Source organism: Lissotriton vulgaris, chromosome 3_1 (genome assembly GCF_964263255.1).
Source record: "Lissotriton vulgaris chromosome 3_1, aLisVul1.2, whole genome shotgun sequence".
NCBI classification, from domain to species: domain Eukaryota; kingdom Metazoa; phylum Chordata; class Amphibia; order Caudata; family Salamandridae; genus Lissotriton; species Lissotriton vulgaris.
Window position 1 is genome coordinate 158,360,987 of NC_141689.1, and position 26,905 is coordinate 158,387,891.

At 47.6% G+C, this 26,905-nt stretch overlaps 1 protein-coding gene across 2 annotated transcripts in view; it reads left to right on the forward strand.

Moving 5' to 3' along the window:
- PIGO (phosphatidylinositol glycan anchor biosynthesis class O) overlaps nt 1–26,905 on the forward strand; it is a 159,347-nt gene that overhangs the window by 108,285 nt on the left and 24,157 nt on the right. For both annotated transcript variants that reach the window (XR_015309267.1, XM_086960251.1), the window contains exon 10: nt 10,000–10,070. Coding sequence is in view for 1 of the 2 variants with exons in the window: in XM_086960251.1 (XP_086816377.1) it covers nt 10,000–10,070 (71 nt within the window). In the remaining variant the exon portion in view is untranslated. The remainder of the gene's footprint in view (nt 1–9,999; nt 10,071–26,905) is intronic.

Below are 26,905 nucleotides of genomic sequence, written 5' to 3' on the forward strand. Positions count from 1 at the left end.
TCGAGCCAAGGATAGAGGCCAGGTAGCATGTAAAGGTGCCCAGCACGAGCCTTCGGGAAGCTTGCAACACAATAGGTCTCTGTTCTAGGGATAACCCTGTTTCAGGATACACGCCATGCTCCAGCCGACCGTGTACCGTGCTTCTGTGCACGGGGTGTGTACAGGTGTGTGTGTGCATGCGCCCACGCAAATGTATGCATGTACATAAATGGGCAAACGTGCGTGTAACGTATGTCCGTGCATATTTACTTGCGTGTACATGTGTGTGTATGCGCCGCCACAAAGGTATGTGCTTGTGTTCAGCTATGTATACATGTACGTTCGCGCCTATTTGTGCGTATGTACATGCGTTTGCACGTGTGCGTGTGTTTGTGCGCATGGACGTGCGTTTCATTTCATATCTGCACTCACACAGGTTAGAGTGGAGAGCGTGTGTGGCGTTGACCAGTGTACACGTGACGGATATGTATTCAAACAACACAGTCTACGATGTTACGAGCACACACTGCACAAGACGCCACCGTCATAGGGAAAGTGCATGTTGTGCAGTGAAGAAACTCTCGCCGAAGCCTGCGCTGCACACTTCAGCTGCTGCACGGACCTACGCCCGGACCCTTCTTCTGCTGGCAAATGATTTATCCCTAGAGTTCAGATTTCACCCCACCCCACACTTCCCCGGAGAGAGGGGGCTACTGTTTACTTTGATGCACAACTACAAACTCAGTGCAGCCATCCAACAGCTCTCGCAGAAGAACAGGGGGCGCTGCCTGACCTTGGACGGAGGCAGGGACCCTGCACGAGAAACCCTGGTCCCCTTTGTCTATTCGTCCCAGGTGGCCACACGACGAGCTCGACAACCAGCAACTTCTGAGTACATGGGGCCTTGATAATCTGCTTTACGAGAGGAACCAAGTCACGCTAAATGTTTAATCTAATATTTAATCTAATGTGAGATCACTGTATTGCGCAGTTTGTGCTTTTTCAGAGCAAGCACTATTAAACAACACTGCTTATCAGTGTAGGTAACACGTGACTCCTGCACCTTGTAGTCCTCGGCCTTATGTAGCATTTCCTATGCACTGATTTAAACACATGTGATTGATTGTCTCTGTGTAATACAACACATATTGCATTACAAATGCTATAGGTGTCACATTTGCAAAAGTTATAACTATTGGCATTGTCATACACAATGCCAATAACTCAAACTTTAATGCTGCGAGACCTATTGCATTGTAAATGCTTGTTAGGGTTAGATATAGGTATACTATATCTAAAGCAAAGGGTGATTACACCACCTTGCCCCAGCTGTCGTGCAGCCAGTTGTGTCAGATTTAGATGGCCAGCCAGGGGTGGCATAATACATGCTGCAGCCCCTGGTAGGCCCTGGGTACACCTATGCCCTGAGTTACAGGGTCTGATAAGGTGGCCCAGTACCAATTGGTAAATGCACCTAAGGTACACGTTGTAATTTAGTGAGAGAACAGCTAGGCTGTGGGTCTGATTAGCAGGCCCACAGCCAGAGAAAGTCGTAAACCAGTAAAACAAAAGCAAAAAATCTGGGTGATCATAGGATTGCAGACCCTACTCTCCTACATGACCCCCCCACCCCCCCAAACTTTGGGACAATAAACTAACCTTGACCAGGTGAGTCTTCTTGCTCTAAGTGGAAATACCTGGAGAGCCCATCTGCATTGCCATGATCAGTGCCAGGTCTATGTTCCACTGTAAAATCCATCCCCTGTAGGGAAATGGACCACCTAAGCAGTTTGGGGTTTTCACCCTTCATCTGATTTAGCCACAAGAGGGGCTTATGGTCGGTCTGAATCTTGAAATGAGTGCCAAACAAGTATGGCCTCAGTTTCTTCAGGGCCCAAACCACAGCAAAGGCCTCCCTCTCAATAGCTGACCAATTTTTCTCTCTGGGGGTCAGCCTTCTGCTTATAAAAGCAATGGGCTGGTCATTACCATCAAAATTCAGTTGAGATAGAACAGCTCCCACACCCAACTCAGAAGCATCTGTTTGGACAATGAATGGTTTGGAGTAGTCTGGACTCTTGAGGATAGGTGCTGTGCACATGGCCTGTTTTAGGTCATCGAATGCTTTTTGACAGCTTGCTGTCCACTGAACCTTCTTTGGCATTTTCTTACTTGTCAGTTCATTAAGTGGAGTCACAATTGATCCATAATTTCTGACAAACTTTCTATAGTAACCAGTCAGGCCCAAGAAAGCTCGAACCTGAGTCTGGGTGGTTGGAGGAGCCCAATCCCTGATTGACTGTATCTTGCTCTCCAGTGGCTGAACTTGGCCTCCAGCTACAAGGTGGCCCAAGTATACAACCTGTGTCTGCCCTATCTGGCACTTTGTGGCCTTGATAGTGAGACCTGCTGCTTGCAGTGCCTCTAACACTTTCCTCAGGTGGACCAAGTGATCCTCCCAGGTGGAGCTAAAGACAGCTATATCATCAAGATATGCTGCATAGAAGTCATCCAGCCCAGTGAGACCATGATTCACCAGCCTTTGGAAGGTGGCAGGTGCATTTTTCAAACCAAAGGGCATTACCACAAATTGATAATGCCCACCAGGGGTAGAAAATGCTGTCTTGGGCTCGGCATCCTCATCTAACCTGATTTGCCAATACCCAGCTGTCAGGTCAAATGTACTTAAGTAGTTGGCACAAGCCAATCTATCTATAAGTTCATCTGCCCTTGGTATTGGGTGGGCATCAGTCTTAGTGACTGCATTGAGACCTCTGTAGTCTACGCAAAACCTCATCTCTTTCTTACCACCCTGGGTGTGAGGCTTTGGCACTAGAACTACTGGACTAGCCCAAGGGCTATCTGAGGGTTCAATGACTCCCAACTCCAATATGTTCTGCACTTCTGTTTTGATGCAGTCTCTAACATGATCAGGCTGCCTGTAGATTTTACTCTTAACTGGCAAGCTGTCACCAGTGTCAACCTCATGGGTACACCAATTGGTTTGACTGGGTGTTAGAGAGAACATATGCCTGAAGGATTGAAGAACTTGTTTGCAATCCTTCTGTTGATGTTCAGAGAGGCTGCCACAAAAGACAACACCATCTACTGATCCATCATCAGGATTCTGAGTGAGCAGGTCTGGGAGAGGGTCACTCTCTTCCTTCTGTCCCTCATCTATGGCCATGAGCAAGCTCATGTCCTTCCTGTCGACATATGCTTTGAGCCTGTTCACATGGAGCACCTTGTGGGGGCTCCTGGGAGTTCCAAGGTCCACCAGGTAGGTGACCTCTCCCCTTTGCTCAAGAATTGTGTGGGGCCAAGACCATTTGTCTTTGAGTGCTGCTGGGGCCACTGGCTCCAACTCCCACACCTTCTGTCCAGGCTGATAGACAGTCGGGACAGCCTTTTGGTCATGCCAAGCTTTTTGGAGTTCTTGGCTGGCCTTAAGGTTTTCAGTTGCCTTTTCCATATACTCAGCCATCCTGGAGCGGAGACCAAGTACATAGTCCACTATGCTGGTTGCAGGCTTTTTGAGAGGTCTCTCCCATCCTTCCTTCACCAAACACAGAGGTCCTCTTACAGGATGTCCATACAAAAGTTCAAAAGGGCTGTAGCCAACCCCCTTCTGTGGGACTTCTCTATAAGCGAATAAAAGGCAGGGTATCAGGACATCCCATCTACGCCTGAGCTTTTCAGGTAGTCCATGAATCATCCCTTTTAGGGTCCTGTTGAACCTTTCAACAAGCCCATTGCATTGTGGATGATAGGGTGTAGTGAACTTGTAGTTGACACCACATTCCTTCCACATAGCAGTTAAGTAGCTTGACATGAAGTTTGCACCTCTGTCAGAGACAACCTCCTTAGGGAAGCCCACTCTGGAGAACACTCCAACTAGGGCTCTTGCCACAACAGGTGCTGTAGTGGTCCTAAGGGGAATAGCTTCAGGATACCTGGTGGCATGGTCCACCACCACCAGTATAAACTTGTGCCCTGATGCTGTCTGGGGTTCCATTGGTCCTACAATGTCAATCCCCACTCTTTCAAAGGGCACCCCCACCAGAGGCATTGGTATAAGGGGGGCCTTTGTTGTGCCACCTGACTTACCACTGGCTTGGCAAGTGACACAGGAGCGACAAAACTCCTTGGTATCTTCATTCATATGAGGCCAGTGAAAGTGTGAGACAATTCTGTCCCAAGTCTTGTTCTGGCCTAAGTGACCTGCAAGGGGAATCTCATGGGCCAAGGTGAGAAGGAAACCTCTCAGAGACAAGGGGATGACCAGCCTCCTGGTTGCACCAGGCTTGGGGTCTCTTGACTCACAGTACAGGAGTCCATCTTCCCAGTATACTTTGTGGGCACCTGTGGCTTTCCCTGCAGCCTCAGCAGCAGCCTGCTGTCTGAGGGGTTCAAGAGAAGGGCAGGCTAACTGTTCCTTCCCCAGGTCTTCTCTGGAGGGTCCCCCTGAACCCAGAAACTCAACCTGATCAGGTTCAAGTTCTTTAGGCTCAGTTTCCCTCAGCTCTGTTAGGTCAGCCTCCTCTGAGACTTGATCCTCAACCTGGGGTAAGGGGGAAGGCAATGCCTTAACCCTCCTGCTCTTCTTCTTGGAAGGTGTCTGGTCCATTGTTCCAGGATCCAGCACCTGTTCAGTGGGGCATCTTCTGGCCTGTGACCTAGTCAAAGCAAGCACATGTGCTGGCAAGCCTAACATCTCCATGTGAGTCCTCTGCCCCACTTCTGACCATTGTGATGACTCCAAATCATTGCCCAACAAACAATCCACTGGGAGGTCTGAACTAACTACAACCTTCTTTTGGCCATTTACCCCTCCCCAGGAGAAAGCAACAATCGCCATACTATGACTGGTAGTGACGTTGCTGGCATTGGTTACCAGGAAATCTGTACCTGGCATGATCTGTCCAGGGTCCACAAAGTTAGGTGTCACCATGGTGACACTGGCACAAGTGTCCCTATAGGCCTGAGCCATTTTGCCATTTATCAAAGGTGTCTGCCTGTATTTGCCCAAAGTATAGGGACCATATCCCCTGTACAGACAAGGACAGCCTGAGTGAGTGTGCCAACTAAGTTGTCATACCCCTCAGAACCCAAGGTTAACCCAACTAATCCCTTGGGAGGTGCACTACCACTGCTGACTGTACTAGGGGGTGCAGTTGCCTTAGGGGCTGCAGTGGCAGGAGTTTGCCCTCCTTTCTTGGTGCACTCACTAAACCAGTGAGTTTTACTTTTACAGTATTGGCACCACCTTTTTGACTGGCCTTCTTGGGTCTTCTTCTTCTGGGAAGCCTGACCCCCACCCTCTTTGTTCTGTTGGGGACCTGTTGAAGACTTCTGGTCATTTTGTTCACCTTTTGCATCTTTACCCTTCTGGTCTGCTTTCTTCTGACCACCCTTGTTCTGGCCCTGGTTCTGCTTAACCCTTGTTCTGACCCATCTGTCTGCCTTCTTTCCCAATTCTTGGGGAGAGGTCAGATCTGAGTCAACAAGGTGCTGATGCAACAACTGGTTCTGACAATTGTTTAAAATCTGTTCCCTCATGATCAGATTGTACAATCCTGTATAATCAGTAACCTTACTGCCCAGCAACCAGCCCTCCAAAGCCTTAGTGGCACAATCTACAAAGTCAGACCAATCCTGAGACTGAGTTTTCTGGTTATCCCTGAACAGCAACCTGTACTGCTCAGTGGTTAGGCCAAACCGATCTATCAGTGTATTCTTCAGGACTTGGTAATTGTTAGCATCCTCAGCTCTAGTAGTGAGGAGCTTATCTCTACCTTTACCTTCAAAGGAGAGCCACAAGACAGCTGCCCACTGACTCTGGGGGACGCACTGGACAGTGCAGGCTCTCTCCAAAGCAGTTATCCATTTGTGGATATCATCCCCTTGTTTAAAGGGGGGCACTATCATACTCAGGTGTCTAGTATCTAAACTCCTGTCTTTTTCTCTTGGGAGAATGCTGCCACCAGTGAGATCTAACCAACTTAACTTTTGCTCTCTAGCAAAGGCAAGCCTCTCTTTGGCCAGGGCAAGTTCTTCCCTTTCAATCCTCAGATGGGCTTCCCTCATTTTAGCTTCATGCTCCCTTCTCTTAGGGGATGACATCCCTCTATGAGAAGAGGTCTGAGAGCCATTGGTTCGAATGGATCTGTTAGAGCCTCTGGATAGAGACCTAACTCATCCATTCCCAATGTTAAGTCTGCCTGAGAGTGGCCCTGGGGGTCCCCCAAAACCATTCTTATGCCTACTTAAGTTGGTCCTAGTGAGTCTGCTGACTTCTACCTGACCTGTTTCTGCCTCATCCCCGGATAACTCATCTTCCTCCCCCTCCTCAGCACTATCTGCTGCCTGGAGGTGTCGGTCAGGGTCACCCTGGGTTCCCTCTAGGGGAGGCATGTTCCCATCTGGATGAGAAGGATCTGTGTTAGCAGACCTCCTGGCATCATAAGTCTCTAAGAGACCAATCAGAAAGGGAATGGTAGGGTTAGAACCCTGTTTTAGCTTCCTGGATGTACAGATTTGTCTCATCTCCTGGAAGCTAAGAGCAGCATATCTGCAAGTGACCTGTGGAGGGTCCACAACCACAAGAGGGGTCTCTGAAGACTCTCTGTGGTTAGACATGCTTCTAGTGTGGTGTAAGTGATGCACCTACCTACACTATTTGTTTGCCTACTGATCCCTTGCTAAGAGTTGTAGTCAAGGTTGTTAAACTACAACAGCTGGTTCAGTAGAACTCAGAGTATTCTAAGCTAAGTTATATGCACCTTAACTTATGTGATCTTTCACAAAGATATTCTTAGGATTCGTGTGGTAAAACAACAGCAAGCTCAAATCCCAACCGCTGCTCACCAATGTGAGAAGTTGGCCTGATATTCAGTGTTTACTATTCTAGTGATCACTATGTATCAGTCCAAACAACCCTTATGGTGATTGGTTGTAAGTCAACCGATAGACCAGCTATCCTAGTAGCATGGACAAGAGCAGTCTTCGGGCTAAACTCTAGAGGGCGTGTTAAGCCAGCTGTTATACCATCACATATACCCCTTGAACACCAAGTGAAAGGACACCACACAAGTGTTATGAAAATAAACAATGTATTTATTTAGATCACAACAGCCCTGTACTCTTTATGAGGACAGGGTACTAAGCACACAACAAAACTCTTACGAAAATACTTTAAGTTGCACAATTTACACAAATGCCCGAGGGGCACGGAAAACCATATACTATGGAAGTGGAATGCGAAATTACTAGCAGGTAAGTACTGTACTAATAGGCTTTGGAATTGCTAGGACTACGTTACTGAACCTTCAGATTACTAGTAGGAGGCCTAGGGGACTCGGGTGCAGAGTGTGCACTCTCACGCGGGATGCGGGACAAAGTCTATGGAGGCTAGTTAAAGCAAAGTTAGTGTTCTCGGGCGAACCTGATAAGGTAGGCTGAAAACGAAAGTGGATCTGGACCCTTGGATAGTGAGGCTATGCTGGGGCCCCGAAATGCCGAAGTTACCTAGCCCAGGGGCTGCGGCTGCATAGGGTTCAAGTGTCGTCGGAAACCCTCGTTGACGAACCAGGAGCCTGAAAGAAGGAGTTCCTGGCAGGCGACCAGTGAAGATTGTTCGATGGATCCAAGCCTGTATCGAAGATGGAAGACACCTGTAAGCAGAGGGGACCAAGTCCTGAATCACTAGCCAGTGATCAGATGGGCACCAGGATGGCACCGGATGGAGTCACCTCGACCAGGTGAGTGGGCGACGCTGGGCTCTGCAGTCTCACGGACCAGGAGGCGTTGTCGGCGACCAGGATGGAGGTGCGAGCTGTCCCACGATGGTTGATGCTGTCGACGTCGCTGGACCCAGGATTGGGGCAACAAGTCTTGGAAAATTCAAGCCCACGCGGTGGACCTAAAATGGCGTCTGGAGTGGACCAGGAGGGTCCGGGGTGCTCCTCTTTTGGAAGGGAGCAAGGGCCAGTCTGGAGCAACCAGACTAGCAGTGGTGATGTCGTCGGTCGTCGTCGGGAAGGCCACTAGCCAGCGGGCTAGTAGCCAGACAACGCGGTGAGCAGCCAAAAAGCAGAAGGGCCCCACGCAGATCTCGTGGATGCTGGGGGGCTGGTCTTCGGTGCTGGAGCTGCTCAAGGTCGGGGCTTCTCGGACCCCAAAGCACTCACCAGAGGATCCCTCGGCGGTCGTGCTGGATAGAAGTCGTGCAGTTCTGATGAGGGCCGGTCCCTCGAGGTCTCGTCGCACCTACGGTTCTCAGCTTAGCTGTAGAGGTAGGTAGAGGTCAGAGGTGCCAGGGAAGCCGGGTCTCGTCGAGCTGGTCAGTCGGATTCCGGAGGAAGGACGTGCAGCAAACCGCAGAGTTCTTAGATGGTGCCTGCGGATGCAGGGTGACTACTCCTTAGCCACAAGGGAGAAATCTTGAGAAGAAGTCGAGAGTTCCTTTCGTAGAAAGTAGTTTCTTGATTCAAAGATGATCTAATTTGGAAGGGTCCCCGCTCCTGCCTTTATCCTAAAGAAAGGGGTGGGTACGCATCTAGGTCCTGCCCTAGGGGTGGGACCAGGAAGGGGGGTGGTTACACCCCTCTCCCATGCCGGACTTTCCCCAGCTCAGGGGCTGGTGTGCCCCTGGAACTGGTTCTAGCCGGCAGATGCGTAGTGAGCACCGGGGTGCCACTTGCAGTCACCTTCCTGTAAAGCCCAGCCTATCCAGGATACACAAAACCCTGTCTGGGATGGTGCTAGCACCGCCCCTGACAGGAAACCCTTTGTCCAAGCTCCCCTCGCTGGAAGGACTCCCAGCTGCAGGGGGTCAGACTTGTGTCTGTGGTGGCAGCATCCATTTTGTGATGCTGAGGCTTGAGTTAACTTTAACTGGGGTTCACAGTTACATACATGTCGTGTCCCTCTAGAAGGGTGGAATGCTAACCCCGTCGCCAGAATTGGCGAGGGGTTAGTATTCCAATTCGTATGACACCTTACTCGACATGTTTTGATAAAGCGATACCAAAGATAGCATTTAACTGCGAGGATTATAATGCACTTAAGAGTATATGGTACGCGTTATCATGGAACAGCTATTAGGACTTGGTTCCGCAAGCTGCAAACGGGCTCAGCTCATGCCAGAGCACCATCTCACACGATTCCAAGCACTCTGCCTTCAGGATTGTCAAGGCCTGCCATAGGAGTGACTGATAGGAATCTGTGTGTCCATTTTTAGGGTTAGATATAGGTATACTATATCTAAAGCAAAGGGTGATTAACACCACCTTGCCCCAGCTGTCGTGCAGCCAGTTGTGTCAGATTTAGATGGCCAGCCAGGGGTGGCATAATACATGCTGCAGCCCCTGGTAGGCCCTGGGTACACCTATGCCCTGAGTTACAGGGTCTGATAAGGTGGCCCAGTACCAATTTGGTAAATGCACCTAAGGTACACGTTGTAATTTAGTGAGAGAACAGCTAGGATGTGGGTCTGATTAGCAGGCCCACAGCCAGAGAAAGTCGTAAACCAGTGAAACAAAAGCAAAAAATCTGGGTGATCATAGGATTGCAGACCCTACTCTCCTACATACACCATTTATATTTCATGATTTTCAGTGACTAGACCTACCGCCAATGCCAGTGGCCCGCTGATGGATTTTGTCTTGGATGCACCCGATGACAGTTTTATGGTTTTTTTTTTTTAAATAAGCCGGGCCAGTTTCAAACTGACAAACAAATGCACAGGGGCAAGTTCAGCATAACTTGTTTAGAACATTAACAATTGTATAACTCTATAAAAAGTGAGTACTTTTTGATTTTTAAGGGAAAGATAAGAGTGGAGGGAGGGTGCAGACACTACCTAAGTGAGAATGAGAGCAATCTGTAGATTAAATAGTGTTGATTTGTGGGAAATTGCCCCACCCTCCAGTGAAGTAAGCACTGACGAAAGCCTGACCTTGAATGAACGTGACTTTCACACAGTTGCAGCTCAGGTTGTTTTCTTCATCTCTCTTCCAGCTTCTTGCCTGCGTCTGTGCTGCCATGATTCTGAGGAGACATCTCATGGTCTGGAAAGTTTTTGCACCAAAGTAAGTGCTTTGGTTTTAAAATTTGTACATGTGGTTCCTTAAACTACTTTGAAAACTCATTAGTACATGTCGTTGTGCTCTTGGGTTTTCTAACAAATGATGTCTTATACTTAATTTTTTTTAAAATCTACATAAAACCGAAGCAGTGCTTGTGTACCGGCTTCATCGACTGTGCTGCAAATGTTAACTCTCGTGATTGGAGTAAACTCTAGACCAGTTTGCTGAGCTGGACATTAATTGAACCGTATTGACTTATATAAGAGTGTAAAATACCAGCTTAAACATGCAAGATACGCTAAAGTGACCATTTAGTCTGATTTTACCCCCACCCCCACCCCCTTCACCACCATCAGCACCTTGTATTTTAGCCTGTTGAAATTTCACCCAGGGATACCGTTTGCATCTGATGGAACATGCTATGCTGCAACATTCTCACAATAACATTTAACAATATGGTACAACAAAACGTTGATGAGGTTTTTTACAGAAGCAGGAATTTTTTGTTTAGCTGCCAAAGCCTGGAATACGTTGCTCAATTTGTATTGGAGGGCACACTCTTCTCAAATACAGGACTTCTATCCGGTTAAAACATCCTTGCCTTGGGATTTGCTTTTGGGTCATTAAATAGAAGGGTGAATCATCTTGGGCTTAAAGATCTGAGCCAATTCCACACTGCTGACACTTTGTCCATTTTTTTCCAGCCCACAAGCCAGGATGGTGTGTAACTCTGAAATGGCAGTGTGCATTGTGGGCCTTCTTTAGACACTGAGCATTCAGTTAGTGAAGGTTGAAGCTGAAAAAGCTTGTATAGAGAAAAAAAAGTTTATATATATATTTCGTTTTGCATACGCACTATCCTGTTGGGCTTTCAGATCATGGTACTATTCTTTGAAGAGTATGGTGGTCTTTTATATGTAATCTATCAACTTGGCAGGATTGTTTCATGCAGCCTGGACTGTTAGGGCTCACCTTTTTACGAACAACGTCGTACAATGCGTCGATTATCAGATACATCTACAGAGGAGTTGTACCAGGTGCCGTTGCAGGATGTCCAGCATGATAGACTAAAAAGATTGCCTTCAGAGGGTGAAATCTATATTACCAAGCAAAGTTTTGCTGTGTACATACATTTTTTTTCTGTATAAACTCTACAAATGTAGCATGTTCTCTAGTAATTATGAGCACTATATGAATATGCTTTTCTCTCAAAGACTTACATAATTTTAGCAGCCCTCAGCCTCTAGCTGTGAGTTAAAAGCCTGATCAGACTGATTTCTGGGAGAAACTGACCATGCCCTTTTTCGATCTGGTCTTGCCAGACTATGTGCTGGTTCAGAGTCCTTTAATATTAGCTCATTCGTTTGCCTTTGTCAATGGGCTATGAACTGCCTTTTGTACAGTGGAGTGTAGATAACCCAAGGCTTTAAAGTTTTCGTTGTAGCGTTTTATTCTTGTCATTTCACTTCTATTCTCGTCATTTCACTTCTATTTTGTATGTTCAGTTTGTATAAATGTGTGCTTGTATTTGTATGACCAAGATGTTGAGGTAAATGTTTGATAACATTGAATTTCAATTATAGGATTGTAACAGAGTATGTTATTATATCTCCAGATCAGTGTAATACAATTTGGGCAGGCAGCTTTTTTATTTTATTATTTTTTTCCCCAAATGTTATGCTATAACAAATGACATATACCTATGTGGATTTTGATTTGTATTCGTGAATGCTTCAGTGAAGCCACCAAGACTACACCTGATGTGATCATTACGCGCACTGTTGGCTGAGGGACCCCTACTGTTTTTAAGAGGAGAACACCTTGCGGAAAACTGACTATGTTGACATGGTCTTCACTGCACACATTTCCTAAATGTTATTGCCCCAATTAAAATGCAAGAGGAGAAGCTATTTGAAAGTCCTGTAGTTCTCATATTTTCGACTTGCCCTTCATTTGTATTGTTTGAGGCTTTTTTGTACGCTTGTTGGGTCTTGCGTGGAATTTTTGAAAAAATAAATAATCTACAGAGGGAATAACATCCCTTAAAATCGTGTTTTATTCCTTTGGTAACAGTGGTTCTAGTAAATATTTGTATGTAATAGTATCGTTTTTTTAAAAGGCTGCCCTCACAATTAGAGAAGCATTATAATTTAGGTGATACCACAACTTGAGCAATTTGTTGACTTTGAAGTAACTGCTTTTTTATCGGTCTTTCACCTGTTAAGCTTGATTTGGCTTTGGCATCTAATTTTCCTCTCATTGATCATGTCCCTAAAGAGCAGGGTCACTGGAAAGAAGGGATTTTTGCAGCTGCAGCATTATCTGCATATTTATGGATTTGCATCATAATCTATCTACTGCTTAATCTAAAGGTTTTAACAAAAAATATAGTTTCAAGCTCTTACTAATCAAAACTTACTAAAAAAGCAGCAACACCTTTTGACTTAACGTGGAAGGCCCCAGGCAAACATTGACTGGTCATCTTTCTATTGTTTAAAATGTAAAATGTAAATGTATTTGAGCTTATATAGTGCACAGCTACCCGCAGTGGGTGTCCCGGCGCTTGCTTAGGGAACCCGTCCTGGTATTCCCCTGTGAGATAACCCCAGCAGGGTATCCACAAGGTGAAAGCCAGGCATCCCGCCGCGAGGGGCCGTTGTGGAGATTAAGCAAGCTATTGCCCAGAGTCGCAGAGTGTGAACCCGTGAGTCGAGAAGGCACCGGAGCGAGAATTATCGAGTCCGTGGAATTTTTAGCCCAAGACCCGCCGAGGCGGGGAATTGAACCCTGGTCCAGGGCCGATCTCAGCTTCCGGGTCTGCCGCCTCTAACCCCTGAGCCACACTTCTCCACGTTTATTGCTGTATTTAAGTTTTAAAGTGGTATTAAAGAGGCAAATGCTTTGTCTGGAAAGTGTTAGTATTACTTTATTATTTTGACTTTTTTTTTCACGTGCTATCACAAATTATGCCACATTAAGCTTCATGATTTTCTGTTTCTTGCCGTGTGATTTAGTCAGTCCTGCAGCATAATTTGATTGTCCCCTGCCATGTTACAAGGTGTTTTTCCTCCCAGATAGGGTTTTGGGTTTGTGTTGATTTGTGATGCCACCCCTGAAGGTGGAGACTTTGCTTAGTACTTTGCAGATTTTAGAAGTAGTAATTGAAAAAATTGCTTTATTGCATGATTTGTTAAAAACTCTTGCAACAATATACAATAACAGAGATTAATTTCTAGGTACTTAGCTTTGATAAAATTTAAAAGCATCGTAAAAGCCTAATCTAAGAAGACATTGAGGTCTGGTTAAAACAGTTAAGAAATAAAAAAAGAGGTCATTATGAGTTAAAAACCTCTATTCCATGCTGCACAGTCTATGGCATACTGTGGGTTATGTTCAATTTAGGAGGAGAGTTTGGCATCTTCCTAGTGAGGGGGAGAGATTATATAAGAAAACAGTATAAATAAATAGGCTTTACTTATGCCATGCATTAATAATGGGTCTAAATCATGTCCGTTGTTCAGTGACTGGAAGCGATAGTTTCAGCGATAGTTTCAGTAAGGCGGGTAAACAGGTTTTCTGCCTGACCATCGTGTGCACATCTCGCCTCCTCTAGCTTCTTGATGAAGCAATCCATAAATCTGACCATGGCACTGGTAAGGGTAGTATTCAAGGGGTCAAAGCAAGCCAGAACCGCTCCTATGCAAGATCTTATGTCTTTTGCAATCCAACCCCTTCATAACAGGGCCCTTCTATCTTCTAGGAGATTAGGACACAAGCATATCCTGTGAATTATGTCTTCCCTGTGTAGGCCACAGAGCCGACACGTTTCCTGGGCAGGAACTCTATTCCATTTTGGGAGGTGACAGGAGAGCGGAATCACCCCCATGCCCATCCCTACAACCTGAAGCTTAGTATGTTCGTTGAAAGTGATCGTTGGGTAGCTCAGGGGTTTCAGCTGTAGATAGGTGCGGAGTCATCCAATTGTGGTTCCGTACGGAAAAGTTGGCCCTGTCTTCTAGTGAGGAAAGTAGATTTGCACTGATTTATGCTAACCTCTTGAATTCATGTTGGATAACTTGTAGATCCCAAAGGTTGCTCAAGCCAAGAGAACTGAGGCCTCGGGACAGGTAATAGTACCACGCCGACCTGTGACTTGTGTTCAAGTGAATCCATACGTTGTGGGCCAGGCTGCCTTCCTTAGACGCCTTAAGCTTATGGCAGCTTATTAGGAAGGCCACCATGCGGGCCAGTGCCTATCTGCAGAGGCCGAATTCCAGTCTGATTTGTGCTGGTGACGTGTAGGAGGGAAGCTGGGAGATCGTTCTATTAATTTTTGTGACTGCTTTGTCTAATTGCCCGCTGTCACGCCCTTTTAGAGCCTTGCACCCATATGTTAGGGTTGGGATAACCATTGCCAGGGCTGCCTGGAGAATTGGTGCAAATGTAGGGCTGTTTAATCTTTTGTAGATGAATCTAAGCGCAAAAGACAGCGCAATGCCTTTCTTTTTCAGGTCTGCCAGATGATTCACATACCTGCCATTGTTGTTCAAGAGTACACCTAAGTACTTGTGGCATCTGGTTGCCTCTATTCTTTCCTGGTCTATGAACCATACCAGATTTTTGGTCCTAGATGTGCGGACCGCAAGGATTTTGGTTTTATTTTTGTTTATCTGTAGACCATTCCTGTTGGAATATATGGCAGTCGCATCCAGGAGACGTAAGCCAATCTTTGTACGGCTAAAAAGAACCGGATCGTCGGTGTAGAGTAGGTTGGATAAAATAATGCTACCCAGATTGGGTGAATGCAAATTGACTATGTTGAGAACTGCAGAGAGGTCTGGGAAAAATAGATTATAAAGCATTGGCGCAAGGACACATCCTTGCTTGAGGCCTTGCGTTGTTGCTATGGGTCGTGACAGTCGTGAACCAGCCCGATCCTAATCCTGACCCATGTGTCATGAAGCAAAAGTTGCAAGGCCCTGAGTCGGCTGTTCGGAATGTTCAGTAGGGAGAGTTTCTGCCACAGCTTCCTTCTGTTGACTCTGTCGAATGCTGATTTGTAGTCCATAAACCCCATTTATATGGGGCTAGTGTTGGATTCGGCCTGGTCGGTCAAGAGAGAGAGAGTGTGTAATAAGATTTACCATTGTCCCGGTGTTGTTTGTAAATCCAGTTTGGTTTGGTGGTATGATTGAATTTGACTCGGCTCATGATCGTAGGGAGTCCAGCAGTATACCTGCGAAATACTTCGCTTCATTATCAAATAAGGCGATCAAGCTGTAGTTCCCTAGAGATTTTTTGGTGCCGCTTTTAAAGATCGTAGAGAGAATAGATCCCCGCCATGAGGCTGGGATGGAGCTCTTTTCAAGGATAGATAAGTGAAGCAGGGCTAGCTGAGTGACCCAGAAGCCTGGATCCTCCTTGTAAAGGCTGGTGGTATTCCACCCGGGCCGGGGGGCCCGCCCTTATGCTCCTTGGCAGATTTTAGTAGTACCATAGTTTACCTCAAATCTGAAAACCCATACATTGAAAAAACATCTTGTAATGTTCATAGCCAAATACCAAATTTCAGGAGTGTGTACAGCATATTAATTTACAGGACTACAGCCTTCAAAACTATTGGTACATGTTACCTTAACCCGGTATGGGACAGCACGCGTGAGGACCTGAAGATATGGTGTAAGATGCCGCTGTCTATGGAGGGACAGTCTGCCATCTTTAAGATGGTTGCTTGCAAAAACAACAAGTGATGGACCGAATGTGGATCAATGTCACACATTCCCCCAGTCAAAAGATCTGGGCCCGAATCCATCGTTTTTTTGCACTCCACACCACCCTGGGTTAGACAATGGCGATATGCAAATCAGCTCTGACCCTGTTGCCCCATGGGAACAGTCCAGTCCGAACTACAAAAGCCATGTCCTTCCCAGAACGGAATCAAGCATCCGAGGACCGGACCGGTTTCGAGGTAACACCTCTCATCAGCCCGGCTAGCTTGACTCCAAGTGGAGTGGAGTGCCTGGGACCCACGTCTGGGCATCCCCAGCGCACTTAGGGCGGCAATTGCAAAAACAACAAGTGATGGACCGAATGTGGATCAATGTCACACATTCCCCCAGTCAAAAGATCTGGGCCCGAATCCATCGGTGTTACCTCGAAACCGGTCCGGTCCTCGGATGCTTGATTCCGGTCTGGGAAAGATATGGCTGTTGTAGTTCGGACTGGACTGTTCCCATGGGGCACAGGGTCAGAGCTGATTTGCATAAAGCCATTATCTAACCCAGGGTGGTGTGGAGTGCAAAAAACGATGGATTTAGGCCCAGATCCTTGTACTGGGGTGAATGTAAGACATTGATCTACATTCTGTCCATCAAATTGTTTTTTGTAATTTTCTCCCTGAGTGTACTGGGGTAGCTCAGACGTGGGTCCCAGAGCCTCCACACCACTGGAGTCAAGCTAGCCGGGCTGATGAGAGGTGTTACCTCGAAACCGGTCCGGTCCTCGGATGCTTGATTCCGGTCTGGGAAAGATATGGCTGTTGTAGTTCGGACTGGACTGTTCCCATGGGGCACAGGGTCAGAGCTGATTTGCATAAAGCCATTATCTAACCCAGGGTGGTGTGGAGTGCAAAAAACGATGGATTTAGGCCCAGATCCTTGTACTGGGGTGAATGTAAGACATTGATCTACATTCTGTCCATCAAATTGTTTTTTGTAATTTTCTCCCTGAGTGTACTGGGGTAGCTCAGACGTGGGTCCCAGAGCCTCCACAACACTGGAGTCAAGCTAGCCGGGCTGATGAGAGGTGTTACCTCGAAACCGGTCCGGTCCTCGGATGCTTGATTTCGGTCTGGCAAAGATATGGCTGTTGTAGTTCGGACTGGACTGTTCCCATGGGGCACAGGGTCAGAGCTGATTTGCATAAAGCCATTATCTAACCCAGGGTGGTGTGGAGTGCAAAAAACGATGGATTTAGGCCCAGATCCTTGTACTGGGGTGAATGTAAGACATTGATCTACATTCTGTCCATCAAATTGTTTTTTGTAATTTTCTCCCTGAGTGTACTGGGGTAGCTCAAACGTGGGTCCCAGAGCCTCCACACCACTGGAGTCAAGCTAGCCGGGCTGATGAGAGGTGTTACCTCGAAACCGGTCCGGTCCTCGGATGCTTGATTCCGGTCTGGGAAAGATATGGCTGTTGTAGTTCGGACTGGACTGTTCCCATGGGGCACAGGGTCAGAGCTGATTTGCATAAAGCCATTATCTAACCCAGGGTGGTGTGGAGTGCAAAAAACGATGGATTTAGGCCCAGATCCTTGTACTGGGGTGAATGTAAGACATTGATCTACATTCTGTCCATCAAATTGTTTTTTGTAATTTTCTCCCTGAGTGTACTGGGGTAGCTCAGACGTGGGTCCCAGAGCCTCCACACCACTGGAGTCAAGCTAGCCGGGCTGATGAGAGGTGTTACCTCGAAACCGGTCCGGTCCTCGGATGCTTGATTCCGGTCTGGGAAAGATATGGCTGTTGTAGTTCGGACTGGACTGTTCCCATGGGGCACAGGGTCAGAGCTGATTTGCATAAAGCCATTATCTAACCCAGGGTGGTGTGGAGTGCAAAAAACGATGGATTTAGGCCCAGATCCTTGTACTGGGGTGAATGTAAGACATTGATCTACATTCTGTCCATCAAATTGTTTTTTGTAATTTTCTCCCTGAGTGTACTGGGGTAGCTCAGACGTGGGTCCCAGAGCCTCCACATCACTGGAGTCAAGCTAGCCGGGCTGATGAGAGGTGTTACCTCGAAACCGGTCCGGTCCTCGGATGCTTGATTCCGGTCTGGGAAAGATATGGCTGTTGTAGTTCGGACTGGACTGTTCCCATGGGGCACAGGGTCAGAGCTGATTTGCATAAAGCCATTATCTAACCCAGGGTGGTGTGGAGTGCAAAAAACGATGGATTTAGGCCCAGATCCTTGTACTGGGGTGAATGTAAGACATTGATCTACATTCTGTCCATCAAATTGTTTTTTGTAATTTTCTCCCTGAGTGCACTGGGGTAGCTCAGACGTGGGTCCCAGAGCCTCCACACCACTGGAGTCAAGCTAGCCGGGCTGATGAGAGGTGTTACCTCGAAACCGGTCCGGTCCTCGGATGCTTGATTCCGGTCTGGGAAAGATATGGCTGTTGTAGTTCGGACTGGACTGTTCCCATGGGGCACAGGGTCAGAGCTGATTTGCATAAAGCCATTATCTAACCCAGGGTGGTGTGGAGTGCAAAAAACGATGGATTTAGGCCCAGATCCTTGTACTGGGGTGAATGTAAGACATTGATCTACATTCTGTCCATCAAATTGTTTTTTGTAATTTTCTCCCTGAGTGTACTGGGGTAGCTCAGACGTGGGTCCCAGAGCCTCCACACCACTGGAGTCAAGCTAGCCGGGCTGATGAGAGGTGTTACCTCGAAACCGGTCCGGTCCTCGGATGCTTGATTCCGGTCTGGGAAAGATATGGCTGTTGTAGTTCGGACTGGACTGTTCCCATGGGGCACAGGGTCAGAGCTGATTTGCATAAAGCCATTATCTAACCCAGGGTGGTGTGGAGTGCAAAAAACGATGGATTTAGGCCCAGATCCTTGTACTGGGGTGAATGTAAGACATTGATCTACATTCTGTCCATCAAATTGTTTTTTGTAATCTTTAAGATGGTGGCGCTTCCGCGCCTGCTGTATCAACTGCAGAACCATCTGCATGCGATTTCGCCTCGTTGGTTTCAGCGCCTTAATTCTGCGCTGAGTGGATTCCTGTGGGGGGAGGTGTGGCGCGAGTAGCCTTACGAACGTGTTTCCTGTCCACATATGCAGGGGGTTTGGCTACGTCGGACGTGCTTTCTTATTACCAGGCGTCCCACCTGCTGGTACTGAATGATTGGTGGTACGCTGACAGAAGGGACCCGGCGTATGCGGTAGAGAGGCCCCTAATGGGAACTGCATCCCTCCACACACTCTTATATTCGGCTCCACTTAGGAAGGCCCTTCCCCCAGTCACCCGAGTGGTTTTCCAGGTATGGAGGCAAGCCCTGCGCCGACTGGGCTGGTGGAACACACTCACCCAGGAAACCCCACTGTGGCATAACGGTAGGCTGCCTCAGCTAACCACCCTGGTAGGCTTCCGGGGATGGGATGCGATTGGCATGTCCACCTTGGGAGATGTTATGTCCGGATGTGTCCTCAAGACCTTTGAAACATTGCAGAAGGAATTTGATATGCCCCTTACGCAGTTCTTGAAATATCTCCAGTTCCGTCACGCACTTATGCCGTATCTGGCGATTCTGGAACAACTCCCTGAGCTTAGCCCACTCGAAGCCAAGTTATTTATGGGGAATTGTCCGACGAGAAGGTGTCTTGCATCTACCAAACACTAGTGCGGCATAGCTCCTCCGACCTGACGAGACTCAGGACCCTATGGGAACAGGATGCTGGGGAGTTAGACGAGGAGGATTGGGTAGAGGCCCTAGAGAGTCCTAGGGGGGCGGCGATATCCACGCGCCTGCGACTCATCCAGTTCAGATACTTGCACCGTACACACTATACCAGACAGCGACTATGGAGGGCGGGCATGGTGCATTCGCCAGAATGCTTGCGCTGCGGAATGGAGGTGGGCACCTTGCTGCATACAGTGTGGGAATGTGGGGCATTACAGAGATTCTGGAGTGGGGTCATCAGATGCCTGGAGGAAGTCCTGGCCTGGGAGCTCCAGAGGGACCCTAAACTAGTCCTGCTTCACGATATGGCTGGGGTAGGGGGCAATCGATACAAGCGACACCTGCTTTTGCTAGGATTAACATTGACGAAAAGGGACATTGCGAGGGCATGGAAGGCGCCCCTTGCGGCCTGGAAGAATGGGTTAGACTTTTGTATGGGGCTTGAACTCCCAGTATTTGTGGCGAGGGGCTGCCCCCGGAAGCACTTTAAAATATGGAAAAGATGAGCGGACTATCGGGGCTTGGAGCTGGACCCACCGCCAGAGGACACTGCCCTCCCAACTCTTTGACAGACTTTACTTTCCGAACTTATGTACGGTGACTTTGTGTACATAGCATTTACTGTATATGATTTACACGTAGCGAGTCAAGCTAGCAGCGGCGCTCGGGGGATGGGACTAGTGGGGTGGGCGGGGGTAGTTGATTTCCTCTGTTGATCCTTTGTTGTTTTAATGTAAAATGCTGAAGTTGATGTTGAGAAAATATGGTGGCAGTTGCGTCTGGATTTTAGAGCTGTGCATAAAAATGTGTCTTCAGCCAATAAAATGTGTTTTAAAAAAAAAACTATTGGTACATGTAATGCAACATTTTCCTTTCTTTGACTCTCTGGTTCCAATAAATCACTCCAAAGTTTAGTTCTTCTTGTCTTATGTGTAAATAAACTACGAATTTCACTCGGATAAGTTTGCTTTTTTTAAAAATTTAGTTCCCATGATGAAAAACAGCATGAAGGGGTTCTAGACAAACTTGATAAGACATTCTGGCAACCATTTCAACTAGGTATAACGACTTTCTTGGGAAAAGGCCTTATTTAGAAGAGAATCTCCTAAAAGGGAATGACTGAGTTACTTACCTGTAACTCCAGTTCTCCTGCGTTGGTATCTTTTGTATATTCACATGCTTGAATCAACCTGTTTTCAGGCTGTGCATCCCCAGTAATCTTAAGTAGCAGTAAACCGTGTTAAGATGGCCGTAGGTTTCAACAATGTTTAGTAAGTCATTAACTTCATTTGAAGAGCCCCAAACTTCATCAAATGAGTTGGAAGTGCCAGCTATCCTATTCTTCCCTTGAGGCCACCACAGCTCAGATTTCATAGCAGAAGTGTGAGAAGAATATATAATAAATGAGCCTCTGGCCAGTGGTAGATAGGTCCCATGTCAAAATATTAAAGAACCTATCACTGGAGAACTGGAGGTACAGGTAAGTAAATAATTTCTTCTCCAGCACAGGCTCTTTCTTACATCCAAATGCTTGATTCAGAATACTAAACCGCACATAACAGTTCTAATAATTTTTAAGACAGCGGGAAGGGGAGCACCTTTGAGCCTGCCCCACTGCTGAGTCGGGTTCTACATTCACATCGAGGTAGAAGTGCTCCAGGAACGTGTGCCTGCTCCTCCAGTTAGCTGCACAGCAGATGTCTTGCAAGGGCACACCACAGTAGAGTACAGCAGTTGTAGCAGTTCTCCTGTTGGGATGCAGCCTCTCTTTTTCCCTGGAGCGCATGCATAGCTTTACTGTTTCAGAAGGTGATGCAGGCTGACAACCAGTGTGATATCCCCTGTTTGGATAGAGGTTGACCGCTTGCTGGCCAGCCAAAAGGCACAAACAGTTGGTCTGATGAATGGATGTCCTTTGTCTTGTCTATATAGAACCTAACACATCTGTGTAAGACCAAAGCCTGCGATGTGCGATGATCCTAATGCTGACGTTAGATTCAGGAAAAATTAGCATAGTATGACCAGTTTAGTCAAATGGAAGTAATTAGGGACTCTTAAGATGTAATGTTCATAGCCAAATACAGCTATAAAGAAATAAATATTCCCCCTACCCTCCTTGCTGATGTAGGCGCTAGGAGAATCACTGTTTCCTAAGAGTTGAACTCAAGGTGTGCCTTGAGAATCAATTTGAAGGGATACAGCATCAGCTGAGCCAGGACTAAGTTAAGTTCCCATGACACTTGTGGATGTCATACAGGTGGAAATGTTCTAAAAAAGCCTTTCATAAATGGTATCATTATTTGAGAGAACAGACTGAATGCAGTGTCTTCTGTTTGTCTAAATCTTGATATTGCTGCTAGATTGTCTTATACTGATGAGTATCTCTGACCACTCTTAGCCAAGTCCAACAAGTAAGGGTGGAAATATTTTGTTTTGCACCAGACACAAAAACGCTTCCACTTGTCCTTGCGGTTGCTTGTGTTCTTGCCAGGGGCCAGGATGTTCCTACACCCTGTCAGCAAATCCAAGTGACTGATCAAAGTGGCCGGGTAAGATGCTATGAGGTTCAGCCATTTGAGGTCATTGTAGAGTATCTCTTTGTGGTATCTTGAGAGGAGCCTATAGTGCGGTTTCAGTGATATTACATGACCTGCAGATAGCTGCAGAAGTCTGCTGTACTAGTACTGGTGTGGCCATGGTGGAGCAATGAGGATCCGGGTACAATGATCTGCCTTCATCTTTCTCTGTACCCTGGGGATCAGGGCATACTGCGACAAAATGTTTGCTAAGACTTTAGACCGTCTGATCGAAAAGGCATTGCCCATAGTTCCTGGTTGCAAAATCTGTTGGCATTACACCAGTCTTCCTGTCCTGGGTCGCAAACCAGTCCGGTATGGCATTATCCCAGAGTTATAAGATGTAGACTGATTGTTCTTGGTGAAGTGCCCACTCATGACAGTCGAAAATCGAGCATGTCCACGTGATCATTGTAACGTCCTGGAAGATGTTCCATAGCGAAGCTGACTTTGTGTGAAATGTCTGAATCCCAGTTGTTGCCCTTCTTCCGAGAGGGGTTAGGGCCATCTGCCTCCACGCTTGTTGCTATGTTGTATTGTCTGTCCTGATGAGACCTGCTAATTTTAAGAGGAACACTTGTAGGCCCAGTCTAATGACAAGGAGCTTCAGAACAATGATATGAAGCATCTTTCCTGCTTCTGACCAAGGACCTCTTGTCAACAGTTCCTGCAAGTGAGCTCCCCTGCCATCCATGGATGTATTATTTGCTGTCTACTGAAGGTTGGAAAGAGAGACCTGCCTTGAGGTTTGAGGGGGATCTCCATCACAACTGTGCTTGCTTCAGCCATCTTGTGACTTTGTTGTCCCATGAGCCGTCAATTTTTTTGACAGCGACTGATAGATTCTTTGACAGGGCTTCCAGCTTCGCCATTCTTTCCGGTGATAAGAAAGCATTTCCTGGTTATGTTCCTAGTAGTACCCCAGAGAACTGATTCTTCATGTTTGAACACTGAGAAGGCATCTTTGGAATCAATCAATCAATCATAGCATTTGTAGGGTGGAGGTGGAATGCTGCTACTGCTCAAAAAGCCAGGTCTTCAGGAGTCTTCTGAAGGTCAGCAAGTCTTGGGTCTGCCGTAGGTGGATGGGGAGGGTGTTCCAGGTCTTGGCGGCGAGGTGGGAGAACGATCTGCCGCCGGAAGTCGCTTTTCTGATGCGGTTGACTGAGGCGAGGTAGGCGGAGTGAAGCTGGCGGGTAGGGATTTAGAAGCTGAGTTGTCTGTTGAGGTACGCTGGTCCGGTGTTGTGGAGTGCCTTGTGTGCGTGAGTGAGGAGCTTGAAGGTTATCCTCTTGTTGATGGGGAGCCAGTGCAGGTCTCTCAGATGGGGTGTGATGTGGCTGCGGCGAGGGATGTCGAGGATCGGGGGAGCCGAGGTGTTCTGAATGCGTTGAAGTCTTTTCAGGAGTTTGGCGAGGCTCCTGCGTAGAGGGCGTTTCCGTAGTCCAACCTGCTGCTGACGAGGGCCTGGGTGACCGTTCTTCTTGTTTTGGTGGGGATCCACTTGTAGATCTTGCGGAGCATGCGGTGGGTGTTGTAGCAGTATGAAGAGACGGCGTTGACCTGCTTTGTCATGGAGAGGGTGGAGTCGGGGATGACCCCTAGGTTGCATGTGAGGTCGGTGGGTGTTGGAGCTGTTCCCAGTGCGGTCGGCCACCAGGAGTCGTCCCAGGCCGAGTGGGTGGATCCGAGGATGAGGACCTCTGTCTTGTCCGAGTTCAGCTTCAGTCGGCAGTTCTTCATCCACTCGACTGCTTTTATTCCTACGTGGAGGTTGGTTTTAGCAGTGTGGGTGTCCTTGGTGAGGGAGAGGATCAGCTGGGTGTCATCGGCATAAGAGATGATGTTGGGGTTGTGCAGTCGGGCATAGTGGGTGAGCGGTGCCATGTAGATGTTGTACAGCGTTGGGCTGAGGGATGATCCCTGGGGTACGCCGCAGATGATCTTTGTGGCTTCTGAGCGGAAGGGGAGGAGGCGGACACTCTGTGTTCTGCCGGAGAGGAAGGAGGTGGTCCAGTCCAGGGCCTTCTCTTGGATCCCGGCGTCGTGGAGGTGTGTACGTAGTGTGCGGTGGCAGACCGCGTCGAAGGCAGCTGACAGGTCCAGGAGGATGAGGGCCACTGTTCCTCCATTGTCTAGCAGGGCCCTGTCATCGGTGGCAGCGATGAGGGCAGTTTCGGTACTGTGGTTGCTGAGGAACCCGGACTGGGACGGGTCCAGGATGCTGTTCTCCTCAAGGTAACGGGTCAGTTGATTGTTGACGGTCTTCTCGATGACCTTCGCCCGGAGCAGGGAGATGGGCCGGAAGTGCTTAAGGTCCTTGGGTCCACCTTTGGTTTCTTGAGTAAGATGTTGATCTCGGCGTGCTCCCAGCATTTCAGGAAGGTTGCTGTTTCAAAGGAGATGTTGATGGCTTTCCAGAGATGGGATGCGATGGCGGTGCTGGCTTAGTTGAAGATGTAATGTGGGCATGGGTCTGACGGAGATCCAGAGTGGATGGTGTTCATGATTTTGATAGTGTCGTCGTAGTTTATGTTGGTACAGGAGAGCAGGCGGTCGGTGCGGATGGTGGTCGTGGGGGTGGAGGTCTCAGTGGTTGTCGTGGTGTTGAAGGTGTCGTGGATGTCTGCGATCTTGCGAAGGAACAAGGTGGCAAGCGAGTCGCACAGGTCTTGCGAAGGTGGGATGTTGTTTGTGTTGGAGCTGGGGTTGGATAGTTCCTTAACAATGTTGAAGAGCTCTTTGTTGTTGTGTGCATTGTTGTCTAGACGGTCTTTGAAGGAGGCCCTTTTGGTGGCTCTGATGAGGTGATAGTGTCTGCAGGTGGCGTTCTTATGGGCTGCGCAACTGTCCGGTGTTCGTTCACTGGGCCAGGTCTTCTCAAGCTTTCGGCAGGTTTGCTTGTAGGCCTTGAGTTCTTCAGTGAACCAGCTGGCTTTCTTGCTGATGTGGCTGTTGGAGGGTTTCTTGTACGGGGCGAGGGTGTTGTCGCAGTCGTCGATCCACTGTCTGAGGTTGCGGGGGTCAGTGGGTTGTCTCCGGGCGAGGGTGGTGGTTAGCTGGTCTTCAGTGACTTTTCTCCAGCAGCGGCGAGGGATCTGTTGGGTGCGGTGGTGCGTGGTGGGTTTCAGGAGGTTTAAGTGGATGCAGCGATGGTCGGTCCAGTGGAGTTTGGTGGTGTGGTTGAAGGAGATGTGGGGGCTTGCGGAGAAGATGGGGTCAAGCGCGTGGCCGGCGGAGTGGGTGGGTGTTGTGACGAGTTGTCGGAGTCCGAGGTTGGCGATCAGGGTGGGGGAGTTGGTGTTGTTGTTGTTCTCGAGGTGGAAGTTCAGGACCCCGAGGAGAATGTAGTCCGTGTAGGCGAGGGCGTGTGTGCTGGAATTGAAGTTAGACCCAGCTTTTGAAAGGAACTATTGCAAGCTGCTGAAGGCTTTGCCTCTTTCCTTGACAAAGGTTTGACGAGGCAGTCATCCAAGTATGGGTTCACTTGGTGACCTTGCCGTCTGAGGAAGGCAGCAACTGGTGTTATGCGCTTTGTAAGGATCCATAGCGCTACTTTGAGACCAACAGGAAACACCGTGAATTGGTAGTAATGCCTCTGCACTGCAAAGAGGAGGTATTTTCTGCGCTTCCATTATATTGGGATGTGAAAATACGCATCTTAAAGATCCAGGGATGTTAGGTAATAGTTTCCATGGAGCAACAGAAGGACGTATTGGAGTATTATCGTGCAGAAGGTCTGTTTTCTGAAGAACTTGTTTTGTTCCCCGACCCCCAGGATAGGTCTCCATTCACCCGTTTTCTTTTTTATTAGAAAGAAGAATCTGGAATAAAATCCCTAAATCCTCTGCGCCATTGTGACTTCTTCTATCGTTTTTTTCAGGAGAATTTCCTGTTGTAGCTCCCTCAAATGAAGATGTTGGTTTCTGGGTGGGCAGATGAGCAGGTTCTGAACAAACGTGAAGGTATGACCTGAGCGTATAATCTGCCACAGTCCATTGTAATGGAATTGTATACATGGGCATTAAGGGAAATTCTCTCTTCTATCTTTAGAAGTGGGGATGTTAGAGGGAACAGCTGCAAAACTTCAGACTTGTTTTTGATTGTGCTGGAAGTGCGATTGTGAGGCACTCCTTTTTCACCTAGAAGCTCTGCCATACCCCTGCCTGTTGTTTCTTTTGAGTGTACAAATTGGTCGTATCCCGTCTGCTTTAGGGGGTGGGGACATTGAGGGCGGCCTTGGGTAGTGGTGTGGTGTTTGTATAGGGTAGTGTTTTAGGGTTTAGGGTAGTGTGGGAGGCGTGCCGGGTAGTGTTTGAGTGTAGGGTGCAGAATGGGGGAAGGGAGGGGCGTGCAGGGGTTGGTGAATTAGGGTTTAGGGTTATGGTGTTTCTATAGGGTAATATTTTAGGGTTTAGGGTAGTGTTGTGAAGTGTAGTGTTAGAGTGTAGGGGGAAGGTCGTATAGGGGGTAGTGTAGTGGTGTTTGAGTAGTGTAGGGTAGTGTGGTGTGTGAGGGTTTGGGTAGAGTTGAGATTTTATGGGCTAATGAGAATGTGTAGAAATAGGAGGAGGTACAATTAATTTTGAAAAGATATTTTATTCAAAAACATAGCTGTTATCAATCGAATATATAATGATATATACATTGTAGGTTCGATTTATGTACACAGAATAAATTATTACATTAATTATTAAAAAAAAGATTTCTTTTCGGACTAATAATTTTGTGAAAGGGTGAAGGACATATTAATTGTGAAAAATTTATGACATTTTGCAATGATG